Source organism: Etheostoma spectabile, chromosome 12 (genome assembly GCF_008692095.1).
Source record: "Etheostoma spectabile isolate EspeVRDwgs_2016 chromosome 12, UIUC_Espe_1.0, whole genome shotgun sequence".
Lineage (NCBI taxonomy): Eukaryota > Metazoa > Chordata > Actinopteri > Perciformes > Percidae > Etheostoma > Etheostoma spectabile.
The window spans coordinates 18,374,056-18,398,376 of record NC_045744.1 but is presented as its reverse complement, the minus strand read 5'-3'; the positions used below and the strand labels follow the sequence as shown (position 1 = coordinate 18,398,376).

Genomic DNA, 24,321 nt, shown 5'->3' with positions numbered 1-24,321 from the left:
GACAACTCTGATTGGGCAAAGGAAAGTACACAGGTCCATAGTTTGATTTGGTTCCCCTCCACTTAATATGGTGTTTATCTTACTTATGTTACTTTACATAGAAGTTGGACCTTCACTGTGCTAAATGATGTGTGAATGTGTAGAGTTTGACACTAGAAGGCTGTTTTCAATATCCTCTCTTGTTTACTTTAATAGTGTGTGCATTCTAGATTGTGGATACCCGAACCAAGCCCAACGGGCCGGGCCAGGTTAGGACAGATATTAGAAACTGATGTTTGGGCTTGGTCGCATCAGCGTGATAAGGCATTTGTTGTAAAATGGTGCTGCGGCTCCTTTAAGAAAGCTCAGTGCATGTGGGTGTGGAAAGTGGGCACAAGACGCATAGTGGAAGCAGACACGACCGAAGCAGAGTTGGTGGAATAAGTTTAAGTTTTCATTTATTTGCTCACCGGAAACAAGATTTTAACCCGAACGTTATTCATTTTATAACGTAGGCCCTGAAGGTAACGAGTCTCCCCTGGTTGCCTGACCACCACGCTCGGAAACAAAAGAAATCAGGAAAGGTTAACATATTGAATATTTTAAATTAAACAGCTTATTAACGTGTGCTTGTTCGACATTTCCGAATGCCTTCTTACAGTTGCCTAATAAAAGCGGGCTTTCCACACAAATGTACATGTGTCATTAGTATGAGAAAACAATTTTTTGTCTGTCGGGCTCGAACATAAGTATCTTAATGCCTATCAGACTCTGGTAGGTTTCGGTTACTGCTCTGTTGGACGCAGGCCGTGCTCCGACAGAAAAACGTGGCCCAATCAGCACTCTAGTGCATTCCCAGCTGGATTTTGTGACATCTCAAAGCAAGCTGTATAAAACAAAAGCAATCGTGGTCTAATATGCAATTTATACAAGTGTGATGTTTAAAGTTGAAACCTCCAGTGCACATTAAGAATGAACTTTTCAGAGATGTTGAAGAGATCTTGTGTCCAGCATTTAAAGGTTTTTTCATAATCAAACCCATATTTAACTCGTTGGGGAAATACACTGACTTAGAGGGTATGTTTTTGACTGGCAAAGCAAAGCACCAAAAACATCCATGTAGCTAAGTAGGTATTTCACTTTCTGAAACAATTTAAGATGGCTGCTACAGTTTTGGCAAAGCATCCCGCAGGAGTATGCCAAATGTCTGCTGATGTCTGTAGGGAACATACAGCCATACATTGACTGCAACAGATCTGACAAATATCAAATATAAGTTTGTGTAAGCTTTTCCAATTACTTTGTCCCTTATTTGCTGATGTGGATGCAAAGACCCTCAAATTAATACTGAAAGTCAGCACTTTACTTTAATTTTCACCACTTCTTTTCAAATATAATGTGCTGAAGTACAGAGCCAATACACACACTGACTGCAATGTATGCAGCTGCATTCTAAGTTTGGGATAAGTTAATTGTCTCTTTCCAATCAGTGCATGCTGGCATGCTCTAATCAGCCTGGCTGTGGTTTAGAAGTCAATAAACCTGTCACCTGCTGTCAAGATGGCTGAAATCCAGTAAATTGAACTCCCTGTTGTCCTGAGAGTGGTAGATGGTGTCAACATCCTGGAACAGTGGAGGGGAGCAAGAGAGGAAAGATGAGACAAAAAGAAACAAACAAGATGTTACTGCGTTAGAGTGAGAAAAATATGGGACAGTAACTTAAAAAGGTCATATCCTGTTCTCAATTGTACAAAACGACAGAAGTATCTTAAACAACACAACAAACAGAGGGGTGGTTTTGTACAGTCTGTATAGTGTACTCACCCACTGCACTTCTTCTTTGCAGCCAATTCCGTTGTAGTCACAAAGAGCAGCGTAGGTTTCAGAAAAACCTCCTGAAAGGTGGAGAATGACACAAATCAATTCAAGCTGGAACATAACAGACCACAAATGGTAAGGATAGAATAAAGCAGGGTAGAAGCCTAAGTAGGAATGAAAAGGAGATTGTAATAGTGCAGGCCAGACATAACAGAGGAGTTCAGACAGAGAGAGAGCAAGAGCAAGGGAGAGAGAGATTAGCTGGTAATATTGAGGTGAGATGAAAGTATTGCAGCATGAAAGAGCACTTCTTGTAGATTAATAGGATTACTATCAGAAAGGGAGTGCATCCAGCAACTTTGGTCTTCTGACCCACTTTAGGATGAGTCTCCAACATGATATGGCGCAAGTCAGTGAGTGGATGGATTGTGTACATGTGTATGCCTGTGTGCGTTTTGTGCGCTATAAACAGAAACATAGAAGACTCACCGCATGTTTTCTGGGGCTCCAATGACGATTCAGAGTTTGGTGAAAACTTGTGACTTCCTTCACTCAGGTCTCCCTCTGCTCGACAGATAGGAGGACTGAAAGACAAAGAGCGCGAGTCAAACAAGACGAGCCGTACTTGGGCACAGTGGTGCTTTAAGCTAAATGCTAATAGCATGCAACCTGCACCACAAAACGTAGACTGTTGGCGTTTCCAGGAGCAAGGAGAATGGTAGAGGAGATTAGCATCCTAATCCAAGATAAGCAAGGTCTTGTAACGATGCACAGCACATCAGGTCATTAGGAAGTCATTAGTACTTTGGTCCAGTCTGAAATATCTCTATAGTTATTAGATTAATTACCCTGAAACTTTGTACAGACATGGTGCCCACAGACTAAATCCTACTGAATTTCATGATACTAGACCAAAGTTGTCCTCATTATCTATAATTTCAGGAACAGCACTATGAGTGACTTTTGAATAAGCAGTGTTGTGATTAGAAAGCCTTTGGGCCCCATTACAAGTTGGGTTAAAAATGGATGGTAAATATTAGGGGTGGGGAAAATAGTTAATTCTTGGATGCATCTCGATTCTCAAATAAAACAATAGAACTCGCGCGATTGGTCCAGTGCAATCTGGTCGTAAGTTTTCCACCTTTTGAGCAAAAGGGAATACCACAGCCCCTTGTCTCCGTTTTCTCTGGCCATGTGGCACCAAGTTAAAAAAAATTGTGCGTCATTCTACTGCACAGACAGCCCAGTTTTATTAAAATACGCTCTTTTCAGCAGTAAAATATTTCTTTAAGCAAAGAGCACTTCAATGCCCAAGAGACAGTACACTGCTTCAAGGTGTGAATGATTTAATGAGTGTAACTCTCCCACTCCCTGCTAGCACCTTTTCTGCAAGACATTGTTATGAAAAAAATACATTGTCAGACACTTTGTAAGTCAAATACCTTTTTTGTAGCCTTACTTACTGAGATTTAGAGCCAAACTGCGGTACCAAACAAAACACAGCTGCATAACATATTCAAACTTGTTGACTGAGTTGCTTAACTCAGAATTAAGAGGGAAAGTGAACGTCTGCGATGTCAAACTGCTTATGACATTGCTTTGGTAGTGAATAAATAATACGTAAACTGTAAAATTGGTGTGTATATATATATATATATATATATATATATAGATAGTGGTTTTCTTTGACAAAAAGCATCCAGTAAGCAGAATACCGTAAAGACTGGGATCACAAAGTAAATACTGTTCATACATAATACTGTGCTCTACCTACTTTGGCTTTTTGATAGGATTACACCACCATACTGTTGCATTCAACACACCCCATCCTTAATCCCATTTGTCAACAAATCACACACAACACCTAACCACATCCATGACCTTAATCCCCACCTTATCTCGACAATCATCATCCTCCCCTGGAGCGAGTGTGTATGTGGGTGCCCGTTATCTTGATACTATCTGCATTGTGTACTTCAATACAGCGGCACCAATCGGTTACAAGGCTGCACAATCAAACCCACAACAACTTCCCTGGCTCTGTCCAGCCCTCTCTCTTTATTCTCTTTAAATGTTCTCACTGGAAGCAATCATCTGCCGTGGTCCTAATGGAAAAAAGCCATTCTGAAAGGTGATAGAGTGCAAAGATAGCCTTGTGCAAGTCAGGAGCACAGTCAATTTCATTGCTTTTAGAAACTGTAGATGAGACGCAAGAGAAAGGGAGATACATTTTGTCTATCTTTCCTGCTCACCCATACATGCATGATTATGGGACAAACATATTTAGGGCTTGAATTTAACTCTATCCAGGCTTTTCTACCTCTGGGCTCCCCTCTTTAGAAAGTGCAGAGGACTTACATAGCCCTCTTCAGGATTTTCAACTGTACAAGAATGGCTTTTTGACTGGAGGCCCAGGTCTATTGCTCCGTCAGTGACTGTGTGTTCTGCTTCTCACTGCTTTTAATAAATAAGCTGCTTTAAAAAGAAAAAGGATCTAACACAATGCCTTTAGGTAATGGCCTGTTTAGTGTCAGCTGGTTGATTTAATCCCACTGATTGCTGGGTGTTAAAGTCTACCGTGACACAGAAATGGGTTGGATGCAAACTACAGCAATACAAGAATGCATTTGGCTGCTGACGAGGAAAGCTGCCCGAAGAGGAGCTGCCAACTTGCCAACGTACTGTCGAGTGCTGTTAGCGTCGGCCAACTTGTCTTCGCTCCTCAGCACATACAACACAAAAAAAAGAAAAAAAAAGAGACTTGTTTCTTTGCTCGAGGCTGAGGTGCTCGGAGATGCTTACGCATAAATGGAGTTGTTGAAGACCCGGGAGAGGGCGTAGTTGATGTGGCTGACCATGTGATCCAGCTGGTCCTGGGTCTGTATTCTCAGCGAGTAGGTGGTCTTGTCTGTATCAATGACGACCTGTGTATGGAGATGGAAAGTTTGTCTATTGTAATACTTTATTCTGCTATAAAGGTCCAAACAGCAGGAAATCTTTTAAATGTCAGTGCCTCACCTGGTGTTCTGGGTAAGTGTTCATTGCTCGGATTTCCAGGAAGTTGAAAGTGACCTCCATCTGAAAACAGCAGAAAAAACATTGTGGTCCACACTGACACATTGTCCAAATGATCATTTTTAATAGGATAATTACATCTTCTTACAATTTAGGTGTTATTTTCTTGGTTCGGGCCATTTCTTTTAATCTCAATAAAATGGTACTCAGAATAGAGATCCGTGTACACAGCAACATCACTTAAAAGAAGTCAGATGGGGCAAGAACCACAAGCAGGCAGACAATCATTTATGTTTTAAGAAAAGACCAAGGTTAGCAGTGTATTACAATTCTGTGCAACAGGTTTCTTGCGTAAGGGACAACTGACCAAAAACTTGAGCACAAGGTCTGGAAGAGTGAATCCTTTGCATCCATGCCACGGTAGATTAACTGGAACATGCCATTCTTAATAAAAGAAAATATAGCATTTGAACTGTAGACTTATTTACAACCGGTCTGATTTACCACTCGTGATTCTTGCCCTGTTAAGACTTTGTTGATGTGATGATGACACTGTCCCAGATCTTAACAATTATTCTGGTGTGTGAACTGTAGGGCTGCTCGATTATGGGAAAAAATATAATCCCGATTATTTTGGTCAATATTGAAATCACGATAATTTAACACAATCACTTGTTGACTTCTGGAAAGTTGTTGCTGTGAAATTTGCCTTAATACTTTTCCTATTTAAACTTATTGTTTTCATTCAGAACACAAGAGAAAATATGAGTTTTCTTCCAAAGCGTAGTGAGCTAAATAATTGTTTTTCTTGATTATTCTGTTTTTGTGATCATTAGGAGCTGAAATCCTTATCACGACTAACTTTCGATTATTTGCACAGCCCTAGTGAACCATTATCATGACTGACTAACATGACTGAAGGGATGGAAAAAAAATTCTAAAATAAGACCAAAGTTAAAATACACCCGAATTGAGTAGTTTGACATTTTGGGAAATACGCTTATTTGCTTTCTTGCGGAAAATAGATAAGAAGATGGATACTACGTTCATGGCTGTACAGTAAATATAAATCTACAGCTAGCAGGTTGTTAGCTTAGCACAAAGACTAGGAGGAGGGAGAAACAGCTGGCTCCGTCCAAAGGCCACAACATCTGGCTACCAGCACCTCACAAGCTCACTGATTGACACATTGTATCATGTTTTGTTTAAACATACAGAACCTCAGTGTAGCAATAAGCTAAGCAAACCAAATGCTGTAGCTTCATAATGAACTATGAGAGTGGGCATCGACCTTGTCTTTTGGGCCTCTCTCAGTAAGAAAAATAATAAGTATATTTCCCAAAATGTCAAACTATTGCTTTATACGACTGACTTTATGCCACCTGCCACCTTATCTTATCTTTATTGCGATTGGTGTCATTCAAAATGATCATCAGCATAGTCATCATCATTATCTCGTCTCTCCTGCTCTGAAAAGTCTGCTACCTTTCCTGTCACATCTCTTGCGAATCACCATAAGATCAAGGCTGGCAAGTGAAAGCCATAAAATTCCACTGAGAGCGGGGGAACATTTACCTTGGTGGGCACTCTGACAGCAAAGAGATACAGTCTCCATGTTGCCAGGACCTGAGGGGAGAACACATTCATTTTTCTGTCACAGAGAAGGAAATGCAAATTGCAGCAAAAAATAGAACAGCACAAACACCCCATAAAGAGAGCAAATCATCTCTGCAGCTCGTCCCAATGACTTGTAAGTCATGCTAAGCACTCTAGGCATTAGCAAGCTAATGATGGTAGTACGTGTGTCAGAAATATTATGCCGAGAATGAGAGACAGTCCAATTTTATCGCGCTAAGTTCTGTTGATGGAACAGCACTTATTCAACAGATGCCCCGTTGCATCAGGAAGGGCACTAATGGTAAGATAGGGTGGGGAAAGAGGACTGGAAGAGAAGCCAAAATGAAAGGTGCGCTTTTGCCAAAATTACCATTTGAAAGGGTCTTGGGTATAGTAAGAGACAGAAAATGTGAATATATTTACATCTGCCTATTTAATTAATCTCATTCATAATTCAAAAATCCATAATAAGCATAACCCATGCCATGCATTCACTGTGCATCTATATCACTGCCTACCTCTACTCACAATTCTTGGCCACACATTAGCATTGCTCCTTTTTAGCTGGCTTTCAAATTCCCTCCTTTGCACCCCCCCCCCCCCCACCCCTTCCATCTTCTTCCCTAATCCCTCCATCTCCTTGTGTGCCACAGTGCCCTGTTTGGTTTGCTCTCGCCTCAGCACCTCACTCCATCCCCTCTTGCCCTCATCCTCCTCCTTCCCTCTCCCAACTCCTGTCTCTTTTCCCGGTTTCAGATTTTATTTTCTTTTTCTGCTCCGTCGCTTTCAATTCCTCAAGGCCCCTCTGTGCTGAATGGCTAATGGCACCCCGCTGTGTGGCGGTGAGAGGAAGAAAGAAAATGAAACATACAAAGAGAGAGAGAGAGAGAGAGAGGACAGAGACACCAGATTTCCCTCCTGATAATAGAGTCCTCAGATACTACACCTACTCCCGGCAAAGCTGGCCTCACAGATCAGCCCTGTGTCTTAACTATATAGACATCCATAACAGACTCCCACAGAGAAGAGACAAGAGGAGAGGGAGAGGAAAGAAAACTAGAGACTAAAAAAGGAGGAGACAGAATGATACCCGCAACACAAGAATGAAATCTCTGCACTAAGCTGATGGAGGGCCCCCCGAAGAAGATTGTTAATCCAATCACAGCTCTTTGACAAGTTTGAAAACTTACATAGTTAAATAGATACGGGAAGGAACAGGTGGGATGTGCTGGGACATTGAGGTGCACCGAAAGAGGAAAGAGAGAGGTCATATATAGTGAGAAATTGAAAGACAGAAGAATATTTTCCCTTCCAAGAGCCTTGGAAACTGACAAAAGATCTCATAATGTAAACAGAGGCATCAATAATGCAGGATGTCTGACGGATGCCCATTTGATCCTCTGATGCTGAGCAAGGCCTCTTGCTTAGAGTTTGTCCTGACTTGATATATATCATTTACAGCCCATTGAAGTATCATTAGAGACAATCAATCAAGACAGTTTTTTTTGCCTTCTTGGCCCACTTCACTGTGCAGCAGTGAAGGAAGAAATGTACAGGACATCTATTCAATATCTGAGGTATACCAGAGTATACAGTGTCTCCCTTCAAATTTATCAAAAAAATGTCACTTTACTACAATCTACCTGCGGCCAATTGTCCCCATAATATCAAGGACAGGATCTATGCTCTTAGTAAGCTTCTAATTTTTACAGCAAGTATACAAAGCATGCATAACTGCTTGCTTTATACTCTCGTAAATGTAATCCAAAGCGTATTTTTAACACTTAAAGTCTACTTTATCCATTCTACCTGCATAACAGTTGTGTGTTGGGTTCTGAGCTCTGTCAAAATGCTGTAAACCTACACTCAATACTGGGCCTGAACGCATCCTGTGTAGACACAGACCAAAAACTGAAGCACCTGCTGCTTTTGCTGCGTGAGGTGTGTAAACCAGTTGTGAACTGTATAATCTCAATCAACATTTATTTAGCATATTAGCCAAACTACCAAACTGTATTATCTGATAAACATGCCCTGTTAGTCAATTGTTCACGGTGGTATTTCACAACCCCAAAAATATATTCGTCACCCTGAATTGTTTTGATATTTAAAAAGCAAGGATTGAGTTTTTTTGGTGTGCTCAAAGACCAACAGAGAAGATTTTTTCGGTCAATAAATCAACTAGTGTTAGCTACACACGCCATTTTCTAGTTTGTACGTTATAGCTAAATTGTAGTTGCTGACCGTCAGCTAATGTAAGCAATAGGGATGAGCGAGTACAGCACTCGGACTGGGCGGGGACTAAACCGGAAGTGGTCACAAACAAAACTATATACAGAACGTTTTGCAACAATGAAGACAACACATGCGGTTGCAATTATGAAGTAAAATGTAATGAACAAGAGTTTTCATACTCAATATAACTTTCTTTTTTTAACATTTTATTTTTTTATGACCAGTGTGATTTTTGTTGTTTTTTTTTGTTTCTTTTTCTTTTTTTCTTTTATTTCCACACCAGGTTATATATATGTGTGTGTGTGTGTGTGTGTGTGTGTGTGTGTGTGTGTGTGTGTGATTAAGAGAGAGACACAGAGAGAGAGGGTGCGGGGGGCAGCTGACAGTAAAAAAAAAAAATTCTCCGATGGCAGAGACGCAACGGGAGTGTCATTTAAACCAAGCAGCATGTCTGAAACCCACGTTCACCAGAAAATCTACAGTCAGCAAATCTACTGGTTACTATGTAAGTACTACAAACCGAAGTTAAAAACAAACCTGAAGAAACCCTAAACGTTAACGGAACAGATCCGCAGACCCGATTGACGGAACGGGAGCGGGAGCGGGAGAGCGAGAGAGAGCGAGAGCGAGCATTTCTCCATGTTGTGTGTGTGTGATAGAGCCGAGCGGGTTTGTAGGCGGGGGGGCGCTGTGATTATCACAGAACGCTGCGCGGCCAGTTGAGGAGTTGTATTCAACCCGACCACGGATATTGACTCATATTACTCGTATAATACTTGTACTTGGCAAAAGTGCTTTGTGCGTAGCGGATACTCGTTTCAGCCGGGTACTCGGATCACCCCTAGTAAGCAAATAGTAATCAGAATCCGTTTAAGTAGGTCACATTGATCAGAGTATTACAGGATCAGTCTAGAAGAGGTCTGACTTCTTCAGCTTTATTGTCAAACAAAACAGTCATCACCAAATAAAATTCCAGTTATTCTAGATACAGATTACCAATAAAGTATTTGTCAGCGTTACGTCCTGATGAAAGGAAAGTACTTTCTCACCCTACTTGTCATCTATAAGATTTGAGAACTTCTTAAAAATGTTAGAAGGTTTCAGAGAATGTCAGACCTAAATGCAGAGACAGGCTGAAGTGATCTTGACGATTGAATCACAACAAAATCTATACAAACAAAAGGATTCCTCAATACAGCAGGTAAAAGTAGTCCAGCGTAGTGGCAGTCAAAAAACAGGAATCACAAGGAACAGGAAGACCAAGACAACAAGGTAGACTACACACACAAAATCCATACAGAAATAGTGACCTAACACTAGACACAAGACAACACAGAGACTAATGCTGTGTTACAGGCAACCCGTGACTCGGGTTTTCACAACCTTCTACCCGTGAAAACGCCCTGGAACGGCAGTCAAACCCGTAACTTACTACTTGGGAACTCGTACCAGATCGTTGTACTCGCAGTTACAGTTTTGACGTCCCACACACATAAAAAACAATGGCAACCCCTGTTGATACTGTACAGACACCGGTGATTAACAGTGAGATATGGAACTAAATAGACATAAATAGGCAACTTAAAATAACTCTGCACATTGTAATCACAACAATACACATACGATTGTGTACTACTACTACTACTACTACTACTACAGGTTATAAGTCGATGACTAGAAATCGCTGACGCTTGCTAATGTCAACGGTAGGTAGCTGCTAATTAGCAAACGCTAACTAGAAGGGTTTGTGGTGACTTTGGCTGGAACGCTACCAAGTCGAGAGTCGTGACTTGAAGTTGTAACTTATGGGCTAAAAACTGCTGGAACGCAGCATAAATGCAAGAGGTAAAGAGGTGAAACAAGGGACAGGTGACACGAGGGCTCAGGAAAAGGTGAAACACATCAGGGCAGACAATCACAAAGGTTGAAAAACACAAGGCATGAAGTAAGACAAGCTATGACAAGGGAGAAAAACAGACTACAAAACAGGACAACTGAAACATGTACACAACCATAACAAAAAAGTATGATAAAAAAACATCCACTAAATGAAGGAACAACATTTAGATCATTTAGACATCATAAACACTGATGGCTTTCAATGGTTGTTTAGGCAAAATAACATTTCATGCAATGGTAAATTTCAGAGTTCAAATTACGCAATGGCTTTCAGAGGAGCCCTATTTTTCACCTACATGCTAAATATATTATCAATACAATTCAATTCTATTTAGCCTGGGACTACAACGCAACAGAAAAAAATATTCACTGTTGTAACGTGAAGAGCTGCAGTGTCAAACTGACACCTACGCTGTTGCTTTTATATATATATATATATATATATAAAAACAGGTGCGAGTAAACTTTCATTATTGGCGCATAAATCTAGAGCTAAAGTCAAGCACCACTAGCCACAACCAAAATAATTTTCCTCTCATGTGGCAATCTGGCAACCTTCTCCTCCAAGGATCAATCCAACATCCTAAAAGCCCCTCAAAGATGAAATGAGAAGGTCAGCTTTTTTGACCTGGTCAGGTGACAGTCTCAGAAAGTGATGAGGAAGTAGCGAGAGCAGAAGGAGATGATAGGATACGGTGGGGGGGGGGGGTGTTGCTAAGTACCCTTACTGTGACGGCACAATGTCAGAAGTTCTAGTTCAAAGAGCCAGCCGGCCGGCCCCTGGAGCAGACTGCGAGGGCAGGGTGGGAGTGTGCGTCGTACAGTACGTGCACGAAAACAACTATTCCTTTCTGGATGTGTGTGTTTGCATGCACACGCAGCTGAGAAGGCGGGCTTATATTAATCATAAGCTGTCAGGCTCTGGGTCTTGCACTTCAAACGAGATGGTGCAAATCAAAGTGTGTCTCTGGGTCGTGTGTGTTGCATGCAGCGCTGCCTCTGAGGGAACAAGCTGAGGATCAGTGCCAGATTTGGCCGCCTGTGGTATTTCTGGCTCACACGGACACAGACACACGGACACACACACATGGAGATACACACACACATGACTATCGTGCACTTATAATGATGCACAATAGCTTGCTAAGCTGGCTTTGGACTACACTTGCCTGTCTCTCTCTCTCTCACACACACCCTCAGTCAGCTACCATCACTCAAGTGAACTCAGCATCACAAGAACACAACCCTGCCATCAGTCAATCTGTCAGCTTACAGGGGGTTTGAAAGCACAGATGCCCCAGGTCCTGCTACATAAGTGGACTTTAGAGTGGTTGAACGAGAACGAGAGAGAGAGAGAGAGAGAGAGAGAGAGAGAGATACAAAGCCAGAAGAGAGGAAAGAAATGCAAAGCTCAAAAACACATCTTGTTCCAGATTCGCTCAGAAAAAACAACCAGTCAAATGTGTCTAAATCAAAGAGATAGCGAGGAGAGCGCTCTGAAACCCAAAAGACCTCTTAAAATAATAAAATACTATAGATGGAAAAAAGAGAGATGGTGGGAATGGGTTGTGAGGTTGTGCTATAGTTGGAAGAGGGGGGATTATAAAAGTGTATAAGAGGAGAAGTAGGGGCTGAAGAGTGGCCAGGATTGGGAGAATGGGCTGAGAGGAAAGAAAGGGTAGGGGGGAATAAAAAATGAGCAAATGTGAAAAACTGGGATGAAATAGAGAAAAGCAGAGTGTGGGAGAGGCCAAATGGATGAGTAGAGAGGGAAAAAGAGGAGGGGTGGATACAGGAGTATCAGAACAATGCAAGCTAGGTAGCAAAGGAGAAAGAAAATGAATAGGAGGGAGAGATAAAAGAGGCAAAGATACTTTGAGGTGCCTGTCCGCCTTGACAATACATACTTTTATTCACACTCTCCCTCTCTCTCCTCATGGGGGAAGCGAGAAGGTCAGCAGTCATACTTCATAGCCTCTCTGCCATAGGCTACCGACATGTGTTATGATAATCAAAAGAAAGCACAGTCCTAATTACAGCACAGAGCACTCGCCACGCAGTCAGATGGTAAATACCAGACACTTGCAGAGAAAATGACTCCTCGCTTAGCATCTCACAGGGAAAAGCCATGAAATCATGGATGATGCAGTGGTAATGTTTGCCATTACACAAAAAAATGGAAGTGTTGTTGAGAGACTGAAGGACAAAAGATTCTGCTGCTAGTATGGCTGTCTGTGCTTTACTTCTTTTACCCAGCTTTCTTTCACAGCCCAAAGCTCGGTGTTAAAATCAAGGCCCAGTATCACCATTTAGAAATGTACAAGATGATCATGTAATTCAGTGAACTTGTATAAGGTAGTTCAAAAGTGTGTCTAACTTTTGTTCAGTTATCATCTACTGTCCTGCAGACTTGCGTTATCTAAGACATGAACCGTGTAGACTACACAAATCCTGGGTTTAAAATCTGGACTGCAACCTTGAGTTAAAAACACATCTTCTCCTGTCAATGTCAAAAGAAAAGAATAAAAAAGGGGCCTTTGGAAATCTCCCAGGCTATTTTGTGATTGGGATTTTTGTCCATGAAAATTTGATAACTGCATCTCCCATGGGATTTTACATTTTGGTATATTCATCTGTCTACAAATATTTATAAATACAAAAACACTAATCAGAAAACCCCTACAAATCAGGTCATACCGTGTGTGACTTTTAGTCCCTAGTTTGGGTAAAGCTCCAAACATGCTGGATCCTACATTTCCCATAATGCAACCAACCGTGTTCCTTCATTCAACCATCTCTGCCTGGTAAAACTGTACACCTCTGTTTGTTAAGCAGCTTGCCGTTACCTCTGAAGTCTCCGAGCCCAAGCCAAGATTACCATGACAAAATCATCTGGGTTATTTTTCAAACATTAAGGAGTTCCTCCCAGAGTCACAGTAGACTCTACACAACCGTCTTTACCGGTTGAGTACTACCCCTTATGATGAGTAATGGAACTCGATCTGTGAAATCATTGGCGTGCCACTTTAATGCTAATGGTCTAATATGAGACTTCTAAATTCACAGACTTGGATTTACCATCACAGAATTTCCTCAGGGTCTGGATAAATCAGTTAAGCACAAGTCAGTGATGGGGTTTACAGTGGACAGAGCACTGAAGAACAGAAGGAATTTAACAATTCCAAAAAGCGATCCATCATCAAGATTGAAAACACCAATCATGCAGTTGAGGTTAAAAAAAAATCCCAAGGAGTAAAAAAAAAAAAAAAGACAGAGGCTTAAAAACAAAAGGCAGATAGGGGGGGGGAATTAGAAGGCAACAAAGTTCCTATACAAGCAAAGACCACTCAGTTAAGGAAAATGACATTCATGAAGTCGAGTTTAAAACATAAGGAAATAAGAACTCTCAAAGACGTTGATTAAGGGGATGGCCGACAAACATGAGGCAGCTTTTGGAACCAAAGACACTACTTTTATTTACTTGTATTCACTTACTCCCAAAACGCTCAGATAGCCAGTGGTGCATTAAGTAGTATTATATAAGTAGTAATATTAACCCTTTAATGGAGTTTTTCCATTACATGGTACCTGCTCGACCGCAGTGCCCCGTCCTCCTTTTTCCACTGCAGATTAGTAGCCTACCGCCTCATGCGTGAGGCGAGCGAGGAATAGCATGAAACTGCCGTGAACTAACACGACACACACAAATTGTTGAAGGTGTTGCTTTTGATTCTCGGCATGTGGCTGTTGCCACAGCCAGAAGACAAATTAGTTTCAAAAGAAGCTGGAGGCAGCAAAAAAAAACAACGGCTGGCTAAACTTAACACGGCGGGTTTGTTCAGGACACCCCCCCCATCTGTTGCTTGCAATGATGACCAATCCGACCAATCAGTAGTCTGCAGGTTTTCAACTCACCGTTTGGTATCACCTCAGCTCGCTTGAAACCTCAACTGAGGTAGTACTAAAAAAAAAAAAAAATACCCGTTAGAAGCTACCAGGTACTTTTTTTTAATGGTAAAGCAAAAAAGGTGAGTAGAGTCGAGTCGAGTCGAGCACATACCATGCAGTGGAAAAACACCACAATAGTCCTGTCAACCATTTGGTAGAGCATTTTGAGTTGCGATGTCTTCCTGATAAAATGTTCCATGGGTCCAGCATCCATCATCCCAAATGTTATTTTATATTATTTAATGGTGTATTTCTTGTGTCCATAAAAAGAGATGTCCAACTGTAACAAGTGCTTGCTGACCATAATTCATTATTATGAATTACTTCCACCCAACTTTCTAAATAACAGCCGTGCAAGCCACAAAGACTCGACCCAAACTTGGCACACCACAGTCTCATAAGCTGACCCTACTCGCGCTAAACTTGTGTCTGAGCCGAGTCTCAGACGTCAAAGGGAATCCAGCAGTAATAGGCGCTATAGTGCGAGGTTGGCCGCAGATGTCAACAGGGAACACCATAAGGCCCATATTAGGTAGTGGCAGCGGAAAGACCGACAGTAGGGGCAAGCACTGGGGCATCACAACACATCAGATATTTCCTTCCCCCTCCATTCCCTTTGCGCTTGTGGTTTGCCCCTCCCCTTCTCTTCCAACACAGCCATCCAATCCTCCCCCCAACCTCCCTCCATGTCTCTGCCTTTGAAGATGCTTTGTTTTCTGAGTTGCCCCTAATATTCAAATAGGGTGATCTAATAATGGCCGTAAGAGTGTGTATGCAGGCAACTTTTGATGCACTGAACCATGTGTGTCTGCATAGATGCCTCCTGCACATGTCAAACTGTAAACACGCACGTGCGTGCGGGTGTGCGTGCGTGCGTTCATGTGTTTGTGTGTGTGTGCCCCGTGATGGAAACATGAATGTTGATGCTTCCCAATACATTGCCCTGGGTGCCGCTTGGATGTCACGCTGAGCCCTCCCTGTGTCTGTCTGAGATGAGTGGCTGTGTGTATGTGTTTGTGGCAGTATGAGGGCTGGTACAGTCAACGCACACAGACAGCTGGACACCAGCAGTCTCCTGAGGGAAAAGGAGGTAAAAAGAAAGAGCAAGATGTAGGACAAAGACTTGTATACAGTCAATATATACTCAAACATTGTAAACCTCCTATCTGTACACAAACTAAACAAACCAGAGGAATCAAGCTGAAAGCAAATGATCCTGAAATCTACTTCAACTGCGAAGAAAGGATACGCATGAAAGAGAGGACAAAGGTAAAAGACGGCCTCGTCTGATATAAAATACATTTTCAAAATTAGAAAGCAATCCTAAAATAGTCCACTTTTTCTAACTATCATGTATGACATTTTGACACCTAAGTGAATATTTTGTGCACAATACCCAGAGACTGAAACAAACTATTTACAAACTCCCTCATCGGATCACCCTTCAAATATCCAAACAGATGTATCCATTAGAGGGAAAAGATTTTTAAAGGGGGGAGACCTTGACAACGAGCTGGAATGAATGCTTATATCCGTCTCCTTCCCTCGCCTCCCTTCCCTTGAAAGAATTTGGAGCAGTGGCGGCAGCAGCAGCAGCAGCAGCCAAGGCCCATTTTGATTGTAAAAAAAACTCTTATAAAAGGCAGAGACCTAATTGAATTGCTTCTGATGGAAAGAGAAGCTTGATACCCTTTTACAGGTTTGAGTAAAGATGGAGGGAAGGGCATAAAGAGGAGGGGAGAGAGAGAGAGAGAGGCGACTGGCGTGGTTGTGGGAGGGGGAGGAGGGGGGTGATGACGAGAAGGAGAATAATTGAGATGGACAGATAAGGAGGGAGGGAGAGAGGAAACAAAGAGGAGATGACAAAAATAGAGGAGCGGTGTGTAAGGATGGAGATAGATGGAGACATGGTGGGGAGATGGAGAGGAGAAATAATAGCAGACATGGAAAACAGAGAAGTACTGATTAATAGTTTTGATAAACTTATCAGCTGGTCTTTTTTCTTCTCTTCAGCGAAAGGAATTAAGCTTGCTCTGTCGCATTGCAACAGTGTGTGTAACTGATCAGTCAGTAATGTGGCTGACTAATTGACAATTTCTCAATAACAGAGGTGGCCTTGGCTCGCACAAGCTCCTTGAACACATAGCGGGCTGCCCACACACCCTCTGGCATGCACTCACACAAGCTTCTTCTTCAGAAAAATATCCCCATAATAAATCATTCCCCTGTGTGTACTCCAACACACACACACAAACACACACACACACCCTGGGGCATTAAGGCCACCCTGCCACATCTAATAAACTCTGAGGATGGACTCAGTAGGCAATGTCCACTTTGCTCTGATTCTGTCTTAAGCCTGATTTTCAACCCGTCTGCTGTGCATCTCAGGACGTGTAATCTGGGACTTCTTATGGCCATTTCAATTTGTTGCAATTAACTTCAATTGATTTCCATTTTGTCTGGAAGGACCCTGTGCCATGCTGTTCCATATTCAACACCACACACATAAAGGCTCCTTCACTTTAACAATGAATATCTCTCTTTCAGGTGACCTGGTGTTGGGGGGGAAAGACAATGGGTGTGAATGTGTTGGCATCTCTCACCAGGATCCTGTCCTCTGTTTTGCCGCTCCTGGTGTCCTGCTTTATGGCTCGCACAAACTTAATGGCCTGCTTGTCCAGCACCTTCCTGATGCTCTCTGGAGAGAAGAGCAGAGGAAAAGTGGTAAAACAGCAGAGCCAATTACATAATGTAAACACATAACAGAATGAAAAGTGCTGTCCTGAGATGCACTCAGAAACACTGTAAAAGGGGGAATTAGACCATAAATTCAAATATACAGCAAATGACAAATGAAAGGAAAAAAACTGAATAAATGAGTGGAGAAACATTTTTCTTTTTGTACTGGTTTTATAAAAAAGATCTTTGTGAAATTTGCACAGTAAAAGTTCTGTATTTCGACTGCAATTGTCTTTGCATTCTGATTCCTCACTTCATTAGAATCATGAGTGGCTCTTCTTTGTAAAATAAATAATAAATTTAAATAATAAATAAATAATTTTCTGGGGCCATGCAAACTTACAACTACAGTAAAATAGACCATCCTGAAGCTACTGCAGTAATTCCTCAACCAGTAGAAAATGCTGTGAACACGCATGGAAAGAAAATACCATCATATACCATGAAACCGTACCATACGCAACAATCAGTGGTTTTCCCGCAAAGGGATAACGAGGCACATTGCAATTCAACTGGGAAATTGTCCGTCAGCTCCTTAGATGAATTGTGGTAACCACTACGTCTTTTCTTGCCTTTGTTTGAGTTGTTGTGGTGTTGTTCGGTGTGACTTAATTTCATGGTTTACGTTTACCTGGCAGTCCTTTCACAAACTTGTCCATGCTTTAATAGCAGTGCAGCAGAACCTTGCATTATTTATTGCATTATTTATTTATATTTTGCTGATGACACCCCCGGTTTGGGAACCACTGATTAGAGCCAACATGGAATATGAGTCCTAAAGTGACAAGAAGAATAGATATTTTTATCTGCACCTATTCTGATAGTTGATTAATCATTTAAGAAACGTTTTAAGCAAAATACACTGGCACCAGCTTCTCACACAAAAATATAAGCTGTTTTTTTTAGCCTTACATGATTGTAAACTGAATATTTTTGGATAAAAACAGCAACATGATGACATCCTTTTGGGATCTTGAAAATTGTGTTTTTCACTATTTCCTTAGGCAATAATTAAGAATTAATGAAAATAATTGTTAGTTGTAGACCTTGTCAACAGCAAGTAAGTGGCCCTTGAGTTGAGACCGTTTTGTCAACCAACAAAATCATCTCTGTAGCGGAACCCCATACACTTGAAGAGGAACTGATTTTACACATCAAAGACTGTTTACAGGTGTCAGGGAGTACTGCTGCATATTTGAAAAAAGTTGTAGAAAGCCTTTTGTGCTTTTGTAAAACTTGAGGCATCAGTTAGGGCTGAAGACTACAAGTTTGAAAATGAAAAAGATCTGGGTGGGTAAAGACGGGAGCTTCCTAAACCTCTGTAGCTAGATCTAGTTGGAGGCGCCTCAGGATGTCCTTAAAACATATAGGAACAGGAAACTACACTATCCAGGCAACGGGTATTAACAAAGAAGTTGAACAGCATACTGTATATCTAGAGTCAACCAAGTCCAAAATGAAAAAAGACCACATTAACAATCACAGTTAGTAACTCAACCTAACATCACCATAATAACAGTACATAAAGTCTCCATGTTTCCCTTTACATACAAACACAGAAATGGTCCGATACTAAAGTCCTCCTTCAGACCTAATGGTGTGAGAGTACCCAGTGTATTTCCAAAATAGTTCTCTCCTCAGAGTGTTAATGTCACCTGCTATAATATCATATGTTGTGTTGGGCAACATCGAAAAGTGGAACAGCTACTGGACTTAATGCATCATGATTACGAATGCCACTTTTGTGTTCAGTGATCATATTGTAAGGGTTCTCGTGGTTTTTCCCAATATATGCAAGATCACAGGGACATTTCAGTAAATATATGATTTTTTTTCTAGAAGCGGGCAACTTATGGCAGGAGATTTGTTCTTTTGCCATAGCACAACTAAAACTAAATTCACAGCTAACTATGATGTGTGTAAGTGCTATGTGTATAGGTATGTGTGGATGTATCTGATGTCTCTTAGTCGTGTTGTGGTGTATAATGTTTTTATGCATCTATAGCCGAGTTTTAACGGCAGGAACTTTCCCCCGAAACAAGGAAAGCTTATGAGGAACTCATTGCGTTTCGAACACAGGGATTAGAATCCAAATTTAGTTCTGGGGTAGGGTGGCTCAACAGAAGTACATTTTGAGGGTAATTGCGTAGCTCAAGTGCCGGTTGTCCATCACCTTCTGCTCTCTATGATTGGAAATATTTACAGGGAATGTGTTTAAAGCATTTACTTTCTAACTGGGACATTATGGGACTAATTGGAGAGGTTTGCTGTGGACAAAGTCCGCACAACGATACGGATGTATCCAGCTAATTTAAATAGCCCATGTTACACTATCGTGTGAACAAGTAACTTCATTAAAATAAATTCTGTATTCAACGTTTTCTTTTGTGGGGTTCATTTAATTGGTCACACACCTGTACATTGTGTGATTACAGTGATATCTGATATTAAAGTAAACTGGACATCAAAGTGTTAAGGGTAGATTTTGACACATTTTGGACATGGTTATATGGAAATTAAACTGTGATTGTTATCTGAGAGGTTGTGTTTTAAATCTCCCATCCAAATGAGTTACACAGTATTTGAATATTTAGCTATGGTATCAGAAAAATGTGCCCATATCTCAGTAAAATCCGCTTGTTAAAGCTGTTGATGCAATCAGCGTGTTTTGTGATTGATCTTCAGCTTAGATATATACTGGTGGATTATTCCTTTAAAGACAGCCACACAGGGGAAAACAGTCACCGAGGCAGGCAGGCAGGGCAGGCACACGCAGCGCCGCACACACGCCGCGCACGCGCCACACACACACACACACACACACACACACACACACACACACACACACACACACACACACACACACACACACACACACACACACACACACACACACACACACACACACACACACACACACACACACACACACACACACACACCACACACACACACACACACACACACACACACACACACACACACACACACACACACACACACACACACACACACACACACACACACCACACACACACACACGAAAACTTATAACTGGGCTATTTTTAGCCTCAGAGAAAGAAAGAAGCAGCCTGGCTCATTTCAGTGGAACTGACCACACAATCCAGAGCTGCAATCTTTAGGGACCTCTACTCCACCACAGCACATGGCCCTGCCGAAGCTCACTGAACCGCACCAGAGGCCTTCTCCATTTACGTCTCCCCCACAATAACCTCAATAATACAACCTGCTATTCACAAACATAGTGTCAACCTATATCCTTAGACTGCAAACACTCACATATGCCTGCACATATTCATATTCGCAGTCCACATTCCAGACGAGCCACCGATGCTAAATATGAGCCCACCATATGGAGTTACAGCACGGCACGCTGTGTCGCGATACTCAATTGTGTCACAATCTCCCAACTCACTTTCCACACGCAGCAACAACCATGAAGTTGGCTCCCACACTTGAGTGAGCAGCAGTGGATGCAGGGAGGACAAGGCAGTGGTGGAGTGGGGTGGGGAGGGTCAAATCACACGGGCAGATCGAAGGAAGGATCAGCCGAAGACAAACAGAGAGTTATTGACATTAAGCTGGGTAAGAACCAATCGCTTAAACCTTTTAACACACGCTGCGGTGCCCCCAAGGCCAGCTGGTGTGACCCCGGCGTCTGTTCCCAAAGGGCTAAGAGGGGCAGGTGGGGGGGAACCAGGATGGATCAGCCTCCCCTACCACTTCAATTCCTTCTCATATCCCCACTGCCTTTTTGACACTTTGATGGATCTGCTCACTCCCCCACTTATCATGAACCCCCTGACCTCCCCCCTTCTCATCTTGTCCTCCACTGGCAGGTGTGTTGATGGCCTAAAGCTGCCTGGCTCTTATCACCAGGCCAGACAGACGGGGCTTGACCAGGATGAGCTGGTCAACAGCAGGATTTAACCCGCCATGTCTGGATAATTAGCAGTGAGAGACACACCCTCTTTAACAACACCATCTAAACATGTTGAGAGTTGTGTGTGTGTGTGTGTGTGTGTGTGTGGTGTGTGTGTGTGTGTGGTGTGTGTGTGTGTGTGTGTGTGTGTGTGGTGTGTGTAGATGAACCCATGCTTCCTGCTGCACGCAAAGCACTCCCAGGCACAATAACTCCCACGCGCGCACACGCAGAAAGAAAAGAAAGAGATGAAAACTCCCAATGAATGCACATGAAAGCCGCGACGCGCACACGTGCACGGCAACTCTTACTACTACACTAACCTAACTGACAGCAATACAGGACCCCTGTGCGCGATACATGTCACGACAGATCTTCAGCCAATGCTAAATTAATTGTGAAAGTGAACACTCCCGCTCCAAAATCGATGGGATTACAATGTGCACAAGCTTTAACAGCCATTAACTCCGGTTTTGCCTTGGGAGGAATTTCCTGCACTTGCCTGCGGTGATAACTCATTTTAATTCAAACGCAATGGAAAGCAGATTAAGAGCAGCTGAGTAAAAGATAAAAAAAAAAAAACTAACTCCACGCGCCCTCCTCCTTCCTCTCTTCCCTTCTAAATAAGAGGTTAAAATATACTTTGTCCGAAAAACTCTTGTTCGTGCTTACCTGTGATTTCTCTGCTGACGTTAACGAAGCCCGCCGTTGTTGTCTCCTTTGAGGCCATGGTGCTCTCGTCCCGTCGGCCCAGCCCCTTCCTCCGCTCTCAAATGTCCCTTGCGCACTTCTTCGTCCCTTGCTCTTTCCTCCTCCCTCCGCGCCTGCAGGTGCTCCGGGCGCAGCAACAGTCCGGACAGTGTGACGTGAGGAGATACTGTGGTGCGCACTGGAGCGCCCCCGACTTCTACGATCAAGCACGAGAGAGAGAGGAGAGAGAGAGAGGAGAGAGAGAGAGAGAGAGAGAGAGGAGAGAGAGGAGAGAGAGAGAGAGAGAGAGAGAGAGAGAGAGAGAGAGAGAGAGAGAGAGAGAGAGGGTTGGTTGTGAGGTGAAGCGTTAGAGGTTGTACCATTGTATTTTCATACATTTTTTCAAAATTCAATAGATTACATTAGATTACATTCAGATGGTCCCAAACCAAGAGAGTCCCTTTTAAGATCGTAGTCGTACAGTTTTAAATGTAATGCAGAGAGGTGAAAGGTCCACTCACTTGTTTCAGTATGGATAGAAAAAAAAGGATATGTGGTACTTACTGTACACAGCACAGAGACGGTTTTATTGATGGTCAGTGTATGAACTGGTCCTTGAGGAGCCCAGGTTGACTGGCTAAAGGGGATCTAAGATTGATAAACAATGAACAACACATAATTGATAACTGGCAGAACTACATCTCCAGTGCGTATTCCTAAATCAGAATGACGATTATCAATCAATATATAATCACACAAGAGGGTTTCAGCTGCAAGAACTAATACCATTGAAGACGTCTTGTAATCCCTGATTAACAAGAGCCAAGTCTATCACTGACAACACTCAGCCAAAGTTTAGGCTGAAGGCTAATTTAAGAGTTAAAAGGTTCAAAGTAATTATTCTCGTTTGTTATGGCTACTTGTATAATGTAGCCAGCAATGTTCAAACTTAAATGTACAATATTAAAAACATAGATAAGACATTATAAAATGAATGTAAAATATATAAATGAAGCAATTAGTTGACATCATCTAATTACTAAATCTCAATTAATTCATTGTGAAAATTAATTATTGTGACATTTTATAATCATTATAAATCATATTTATTTAAAAATGTCTCTTTCAACAAACAAACAACATCATAATAGCTTTTTTTCCATGCCACTTTTCTTGACATTGGACTTGTCGCCACTTTTCAGCCAATCAGTTTGGCAGCCTCACCAACTGCTACCAAAGTATAGCCACAATTATAGAACATGCTTCTATAATTAAATACAGAGGCCTCTTTCTCTTATTTAGCTGAACAACGCTACACATGTTACCTAGCGAGCTAGCCAACTAACAAAGTTAGCTTGGTTGGCTTGTGAGCTTGTATTTAAACTCGGCATTAAATGAAGAGTAAGTGAAAGCGGCAACAGCTATTTAGCTAACGTTAGTGTCAGCTGGTCAATGCCTGGTTTACCTTTGCAGCATTTTGATTCCAAATATGTTCTCAGAGAAAGACACATAACTCTCTGAAGAGCAAAACACACGGAGGATATCCAAAACCACTCCCTCGTTCCCCAATTTACTTCTTCCACTTCGAGAAGGATTTTTCTTTGGTCGTAGTAGCTAGCTAAACTGGACAAGCTAACGTTAGGTTAGCCCGCTGGGAAGCTGAGGACCCATGTGATTGGCGGAAAGGTTAAGGGGGCGGTTATTCCTGATGACAACACCGCTGTCCTGAAAGGTGACATGAAAAAAAACAGACCTTAGGGAACTTCAATATCACTGTTAATATGAAAATAATAACATTACAGTTAGTTCATGACAACTAATTTTTTTAATTTGATTAAACTAGTCTATGATGTATTGGTTTTACTTACTTCACATAGGCCTATTACTAATAGGCTATGTTTATTTATTTCGTAATGTTTTAGTTATTTAATACTGAACACTTTCAGGCTTTTTAAAAAATGTTATTAAACCTTTATTTAACCAGGAAATCCTATTAAGATTTTGAATCTCAATAGGAGTCCTAGCCAAAATAGGATTAACAACAAGGTTCAGCGTAAGACATAAGAAATAGCATAAGACATAAGAAATAGACATTTTAAATATACAGTATATACACTATTTATTATAATATTTCCAATACAATCATACAAAAGATTCCCATTCTAGAAGCAATCTAAATTGCACTTTAAAACAACCCAAGTGCTGTCTAAAGCCATAAAAAAAGAACAATCTGGGTGCCTGGGTAGAGCAGGCGCCCATATACAGAGTCCTCAGCACAGTGGTTGCAGGTTCAGCCCTTTGCTGCATGTCATTCCCTTCTCTCTCCCCTTTCATGCCTATGCTGTCCTGCCATAATGAAGGCCTACAAATTCCAACAACAAAATAGCTTAAATGGAACAATCTCAAACTTAGTGAAACTCAATGAAGTTAACACA

At 41.8% G+C, this 24,321-nt stretch overlaps 1 protein-coding gene across 1 annotated transcript in view; it reads right to left on the bottom strand.

The window, feature by feature from the left end:
- Positions 1–23,572, bottom strand: part of carmil3 (capping protein regulator and myosin 1 linker 3) — an 83,154-nt gene extending 59,582 nt beyond the window's left edge. Inside the window, 10 exon segments of the mRNA XM_032531342.1 lie at positions 1,529–1,602; positions 1,804–1,874; positions 2,287–2,381; positions 4,600–4,721; positions 4,816–4,875; positions 6,388–6,438; positions 17,118–17,212; positions 21,869–22,103; positions 22,451–22,534; positions 23,352–23,572. Coding sequence (XP_032387233.1) covers positions 1,529–1,602; positions 1,804–1,874; positions 2,287–2,381; positions 4,600–4,721; positions 4,816–4,875; positions 6,388–6,438; positions 17,118–17,212; positions 21,869–21,926 — 626 coding nt within the window. The 5' untranslated portion in view covers positions 21,927–22,103; positions 22,451–22,534; positions 23,352–23,572.
- Positions 23,573–24,321: the final 749 nt, after the last annotated feature.